At 19.7% G+C, this 7,726-nt stretch overlaps 2 protein-coding genes across 4 annotated transcripts in view; one reads left to right on the top strand and one right to left on the bottom strand.

Annotated features, from left to right (window-relative positions):
* Positions 1-423: 423 nt before the first annotated feature.
* Positions 424-1,889, top strand: LOC102679258 (stromal cell-derived factor 2-like protein 1). Its single transcript, XM_031512112.1, has 4 exons — positions 424-681; positions 1,068-1,263; positions 1,328-1,552; positions 1,633-1,889. Exons 1-4 carry the CDS (start codon positions 606-608, stop codon positions 1,799-1,801), a joined length of 666 nt encoding a protein of 221 aa, XP_031367972.1. The 5' UTR covers positions 424-605; the 3' UTR covers positions 1,802-1,889.
* Positions 1,890-4,791: 2,902 nt separating this feature from the next.
* Positions 4,792-7,726, bottom strand: part of LOC102676153 (nicotinate phosphoribosyltransferase) — a 6,500-nt gene continuing 3,565 nt past the window's right edge. For 2 of the 3 annotated variants that reach the window (XM_006619129.2, XM_006619131.2), the window contains 5 exons: positions 6,997-7,182; positions 5,878-6,103; positions 5,476-5,796; positions 5,284-5,412; positions 4,792-5,217 (listed from right to left, as the gene is read on the bottom strand). In XM_006619129.2, the coding sequence (XP_006619192.1) occupies positions 5,140-5,217; positions 5,284-5,412; positions 5,476-5,796; positions 5,878-6,103; positions 6,997-7,182 (940 nt within the window). In that variant the 3' untranslated portion in view covers positions 4,792-5,139. The remainder of the gene's footprint in view (positions 5,218-5,283; positions 5,413-5,475; positions 5,797-5,877; positions 6,104-6,996; positions 7,183-7,726) is intronic. The other variant, XM_006619130.2, reaches the window with a different exon arrangement.

Here is a 7,726-nt window from a genome sequence, read left to right as displayed (position 1 = left end):
GTGTGTATATATATATATATATATATATATATATATCCAAAGAAAATATAATTAAGACATTTTTATTATATAAATAGAAAAAAAATATTTGTGCTATTATTAAAAAATTTGCCTAAAAAGTAGTTAGTTTCTAAATTTATAGATTAAATTGCTGTTTATTGTATTTTTCAAATGTAACTTTATAAAATGTTAATCAAATTATTCCAACATAAAGTATGATTCCAAGAATGTTGTTGCAATTTTAGCATAATACAAATTTTTTTCATATGAATTATTTTACATAATTCTATGAAATATCTAGTAGCTTTATTATTCTTTGAAAGAAAAATAAAAAAATGTTTTATAAAATATTTGCATAATAAACATGAATATAAAATAATTTTAATACGTTCCTATTATTTTCAAAATTATCTAAATTAAATGAATATCAGCTATATTTATTATCATTAGTAAACAATGAATGTATAATCAGGAACCAAAAAATTGAGAACCCCTGAATACGTTACACCAATAGAAATTTAACACGAACATGGATATATTTATGTACGTGTATTGAACTTTCAGTTTCTATTTCTCTATAGATCGAATACTTTATTATTTTAAAAATGAGAGAAAAGTTCATTTATTTCTCATTTATGATTTCATTCGTAATATTTTTACTTTGGACAAGTCCTGTGAAAGGTATATTAATATATTTATTTTCATGAAACGTCAAAATTACATGTAGTGTATATATTTTGAAATATTATTAATTTTTTTTTTTTTTGATTAAGTTACTAAATTATCATATTTCAAAAATTTTATAAAATTTTCATTTGAAAAAGATTTCATTATTATAGAATAATTTATAAATCATTAATTATTTAGTTAACCTATTTTCATTTAAAATAATTAAAAAATTGAATTTCTATTAAAACTAATCATTTTAATAAATATTATTTTAATATATTTTCTAAAATTTTTAAAAATTCATAATTCTAAGAATTTGTATAATTTAATTGTATATTTTTAAGGAAACTTTATTTTTAATTTAATTTAATTAAATAAGAAAGTATGTATGTATACAGCTAAAGGAACACAACATGTGACATGCGGTTCTACATTAAAATTAATGAATGTAAATTATAAAGTAAGATTACATTCTCATGATATAAAATATGGAAGTGGTAGTGGTCAACAATCTGTAACAGGAACCTCAGCTAAAGAAGATGGAAATTCTTATTGGCTTGTAAAAGCAGGAACAAAGAAACAATGTACCAGAGGGTATATATTTAATCATTTCAATATATGATTTTTAAACAATAATTATAATATGCAATAATTATAGGATACCAATTAAATGTGGAGATATTATAAGATTAGAACATATAGCAACAAAAAAAAATCTACATTCCCATCGTGTCAGTTCACCACTTAGTGGTAAACAAGAAATATCTGCTTATGGAGATAATAAAGGAGAAGGTGATAATGGTGATAATTGGCTTTTAATATGTCAGACTGAATTTTGGAGAAGAGATGAATCAATTATGTTGAAACATGTAGATACAGATACGTGAGTTTTCTATATTTTTATATTATGTATAAAAAAATTCCTTAAAAAATTATTATTATTAAAATTCTGTTATTTTATAGATATTTAGCAGTAAGTGGAAGAGTTTATGGTAATCCTATTACTGGACAAACTGAAGTGGTAGGAGAATATTCCTCTAATTCTCCTCATATTGAATGGATGACAACAGAAGGAGTATTTATTCATCCTAATGATTTTAAAGCTCAACATCATATTCATACAGAATTATAAAATAAATTTTTTAGTATAATATAAAATTTTTCTTGATAATAATAATGACAATTATAACAAATGAATTAAAATTTATATAAATATTTTATTAATTTATTTCTTTTCATTATCTTCAGATCAATATCTAATATTTTATATGTTTGTAAAAAAAATTTTCACATTATTTTTAAATATCTCTAAAAAAATAATTTTATTAATAATTTTCAAAAAAATTGTATTAAAAAATTATTATTATTTTCTAGATCAAATAAAATGAATGTTTCTTATTGTTTTTGTTATAATCTTTATTATATATGTGAATCTCGTAATGGAAAATATTATAATATTATATGTATAAAAATTTATGAAGAGTGCAATGATTTATGATTCATACAGAAGTATAAATATGTAAATGTATTAGATGTATATGATATTTATTACAATATAATATAATTTACATAATTGAGAAATGTATTTTATTGTATATACATTGTTTATATAAAAAATGCATAAATATATTTTTTTATTTAATTATCTTAATAAATTTTTTCATTTAGTTATATTTATTATTATTATCATTTATGGTAATTTTAACTATTCTAGTCATTTGTTTTTATTATATTATATTTGCTTCAATTCATATTTCCCATTAAGATCTCTAGTTCCTATGAGACCATTATACGGAAAAATAATATTTGACAGACCGTAACTTCCAAAAATTTCTTTCAAAGTTTGTTTTTCTGATATATTTGCATATCTTTGTTTACCTGTCATACAACTATGCAATTTCCATGTTGCATATATCAAACAAATACACAAAATAGAAACTAATATATCAAACATTGTAACAAGTAATATATAAGTATTTTCTCTAGAATATAATAATTTGATAAGAGCAATAGGAAAACAAAAATTCAAAAATATATTAAAAGAATCTGTATCTGTTCTTATTACACGATTAATATTCTCATATAAATATGGTCCAAGAATACATAATGAATATATACATGTTAATGATGTATAAAAACAAAATAAAATGAAATTACCTATATTTTGCCTTAATATACAAGCACCCAAAAAAAAACAATGATGATCACGAAAATGGAAACACTTTTTACAAAAAATACAATGTTGTGTTGGTTTGCATGTATAATTAATACATTTTTCACAATACCAATATTTATGTTCAGCATTATTTTCTGCTTTATTATGTATTAATAATTTTTTTCCTATTATTTTAACTTCCATGATTGTTGCATTTTGACTTATAGCATATATTGAATACCAATTTAAATATACTTGAATACAAAAAAATATGAAAACTGGAGTAAGTTTTTCATTAATATATATTGTTAAAATAATAACAATTATACTATATAACAATGCAATGAATGGGCAAATTTTTACAATAATTTGTGGAAATCCTTTCATATTTTTTGTTGTATCTTTTATAATACAAGTTTAAAGTTAATTAATTTTAATATATGATTAAAATAAAATACGAAGTGTCTTCTTTACTTTTTTTAGTATAAATCCATTATAATTGTATCAATACAATTTTTCTTTTCCTGTAAAATGTATAGAAAAAATAAGGAAAAATATTACGATTTTCCCATCTATTTTTTTAGTTACTTTTTAAATCTTAGTGGTGAAATGAAACAAAATTTTTAATATTTAATGTTTTTTTAATGTTTATTAAAAAATATCACAAATTAAAAAAAGATGTATAATTATAGAATTCAATATAAATTGGTTTATTTGCTAAAAAAGGAAATATATATATATGTATATATTTATGTGTATGTGTATAAATATATATATATATATATATAAATATCTGCAGAAAGAAAAAATAACTAAATTGCACATATTATAAAATATTTTCGAATCATAATTTATTATTTGTAATTCTTTGATTTTAATCATATATAACCTCTTCTATTTCATCGTAAATATTTTATCTAGAAAGATTACCTGTTTTTTCTTTCTTTTAAATAAGGATATTATTATAACGATGTTATAATATATTTAATGTTAATATAATATGATTATTTTATTTTTTATATGTTCATAAAATACATTTAATACTTAAATGAATATTGATTTTAAAAACTGTAGAAACTAATACTCAAAAAATATAAAATATCATATTATTTTAACTTCCATAAGATAGAAATGATTAAATAAAATAATTAAATTCTTCTTTGAGTTTTTTGAGAATATAAGTATAATAAGTATAATATAAAAAAAAGAAAAATTTTTATTACATATTTTTTACGCTTAAAAATTGATCATATTGATATTAATATTTTAGATAATAAATCCGAATAAATAACAAATTTTTATAAAAATTTTTATTTTTTATTGATATATTTGATTTACATGAAATTTAATTTGAAAAGACAGCATATTTAATATGTAAAATAATAAAATTTTTGTGTAAATAAGATTAAATTATAAAAATTCTCTTGAATGAAATAGGTAATTTCAAAAATAAAAATTTAATGAAAATTTCGTAATATATTTAATGATTAAAATGTTTTTTTTTATATTACATATTAAAAAGATTTCTCTCTATATTTTTTTGTACAGCTTTATATATTTTAAAATTTTATATTTTTATTATGCTCAAACTTTGTACATTTTTTTTCAAAGAGAAATCGTCTTTAAATTTTAATTTTTTTCATTGCTTATAAATATATATTGAATTGCTTATATTGAGTAAGTACATACATTTTTATTTTACAAAATTATTTTTCTCTTTTTAATTTCTTTTATTTTCATTATAAAAAAAATTCGTAATTCTTTTTTAAACTAGAAAATATAGAAAATATTATCAATAAATGATATTAATATATAAAAAAAAAATTTTAGACATATTAATGAATATTTACACTTAATTTACATTGCCGATTCTATAATTTTTCTTCTATTATATATACATTCAATGTTTCCTATTTACATATGAAATTACTTGTGCATCATTAATTTATGTTTATTCATTTTCTATGTTTTTAAAAATCAAAAGTAACTAAATATGTATGATAGTTACATATACTATCACACATTCTATACTTGTTGTATACATTTATACATTTGTATACATTTTCATATTTATAATCTATACTTTTGTTTCCTACAAACAATTCACCCTATACTTGTAAAGCTATATGAATATAAAATAATTTTTACAAGTTATCAAAATACAATTTTTATAAGTTATCAAAATAATGTATATGTACTATAGTCAAATACTTGTACAGATAAAATTTTAAATCTTTGAATAATATGTTGATAGGCTATTTAAATACGTGATCTTTTTTTTGTTACTTTCTTATAATAATGATGTATTTACAGTTTCACGAAAGTTCACCAATGGGTGCGTGTTGTAACCATAAATCATGTATAAAATTATACAAATCATCACTAACAGCAACCTGTATAAATTATCATAATTTTCAATTTTAACGAAATATTTTATAATTCAAAGTATTAAAACTCACTTTATATGGTGTAGGATTTAGGTTTCTCTTGTGATCATTTCTAAGTGTTCTTAAAGACTCTTGGACTTTATTTCGTATTTCTTGTAATGTAAGTAAAGGTTGGCATAATTTACCATTTTTCCAATAAACCTAAGTATTTATAGAAAAATATTATAAATTATGATTATAGAAATTTATATTTTATTAATTTACCTTATGTAGTGGCTCCACTCGCGTTGGAATAACATAAGCTCTTTTTGACTCTTGAAAAGGATGTCTACAAAGAACTTTATGTTTTACTTGTGGTATTTCTTCTGTTGATCTTTGTAAGAGATCAATTAAAGCACATCCATCTGCTCCATATAATCTAAATGCAACTTTTTTACCAGGTATTGTTATTTTACTAACATCATGACTGATTTTTATTCTAGGTTGATCATTAATTTCAACCATTTTATAAACGCAACCTAGTGCTGGTTGTCTTTGACATGTTACCAAATGTGTTCCAATTCCAAAACAATCAATCTTATGATTCTATAAAATCAATATTTTTTATAAAAATAAAAAAATTTATGATAAACTGAAATTGTATTTTTTTATATTGTATTTATCTACCTGTTCATTTAAACTTAGAATGGTCTCTTCATTGATATCATTTGATGCACAGATTGTTAATTTCCCAAACCAAGGTATATTATATTTAATACCAATTCTTTCAAACAAATCTCTGGCGAAATTACTTTGATATGCTAAATCGCCACTGTCAAGTCTTATACCAATTGCTTTATAACCCAAATCATTTAAAGCTAGTGCCACTGCACAAAAGTTTAGAAGACCACTCCTAAGTATAAAATTTATTTATAAATTATACATATAAATTATCATCATAATACAATAGAAAAAGTATTATCAATTATGCATGCATTAATATTATCATAAAACATTATTCTGAAACATAATGTATATTTGTGTTTATTTTATATAAACACAAAACATATAAAATTATTGTAAAAATCTTTTATATAAAATTAAAATTTACTACAATATAAATATGATATATATATTAAAAATATGTATATGTATATATATTAAAATTTTTATACAAGGTAAATATGAGATATATATTACATGCAAGTGATTGATATTAATTATGATACAATAAAAAATCAAATAATCTATTAATAGATTTTATTAATATTCCGTTTATATTCTATTAATTTTTTATAATTTACATTTATATATATCTAAATTTTTACAATTAAAATTATTATTAATAAAATGCGAATCAGTTAATGGTTATTTTTTATATGGCTGAATTGGGAAGGGTGCTATATAAGGTCGTACATAATACAAAATTCATCAAATTGTTTACAAAATGACTCACGATTTTAAATTTTTTATTATTGTTTTATGAAAAAAATAAAAAAAAGATCTATAAATTTGCCCGCTTTACAGAATGATGTTTTTTTTCATAAATTAATAAAATTAATATTAGAATAATATTATACTTGAAATATGAAATATGTATTATTTTATATTTTAAACTCAAAATTATTAACATAAATAATAATATATAATAAATTTAAAGTTTAACAAAATAAAAATTCTATTAATATATATTTATTATTCATGAATATAATATTGAGTAATTATTTGGATTTGATAAATATGATAAAAAAATGATAAAATATGATGATTTATTCTGCAAAGCAGACAAAATAAATAATATCGTACCTCACATAGAGCTCACCCAATTCGCCTTGACTTAAAAAGCCATTCTTGTGATGTGAAGTTGATTCTGATATAACCGGATCATTTCTGACACCATTTTGGGCATGTTTATTGGACCCATTTATTAGATGTTTATTCTTTACATTTAGGCTGACTATATATGCTTGTCTCTTGGCCGAAGATTCGATGCTATAAACACACTTTTGTTAGGCTATAGTGTGTATATATTTCATGCCTGCTTTGAATTTTTCATTAAAATTACATATTTATTTATATACATATCAAATGCAATTAACCATAGTTTTAGTTGAAAATAAAATTAATGATAAATTTCTAATAATGTGAAAAGTTTCATTAAAAAATATTTTTAATATTTTACAATATATTTTATAAAATTTATCACTTAACTCTTATAACAAAATTTTAAAATTTTCTCAGGAAAATTATCTTAGGAAGAAATAAATAATAGATTTTCTTTATATTTATATTTAGTTCTATATATTTTTACTATGTATTTCTTTCATTACTTCACATCATGCATACTAAAAAAAACACAAATTGTATTTAAATTAAATATTATAAGCTTATAATTAACAATAAATTCTATAAATAAATTAATATTAAGTAAAAAGTGAAATTAAAAATGCAAAAAACATTAATAATACTAATATATAAAAATCATACATCTATAAATAAAATTTTGAATATTTATATGCAGATAATCAAATATAAA

This window comes from Apis dorsata, unplaced genomic scaffold, assembly GCF_000469605.1.
Source record: "Apis dorsata unplaced genomic scaffold, Apis dorsata 1.3 scaffold_390, whole genome shotgun sequence".
NCBI classification, from domain to species: domain Eukaryota; kingdom Metazoa; phylum Arthropoda; class Insecta; order Hymenoptera; family Apidae; genus Apis; species Apis dorsata.
Note: the sequence above shows the minus strand (reverse complement) of the source record. Positions and strands in the feature narration are given on the sequence as shown.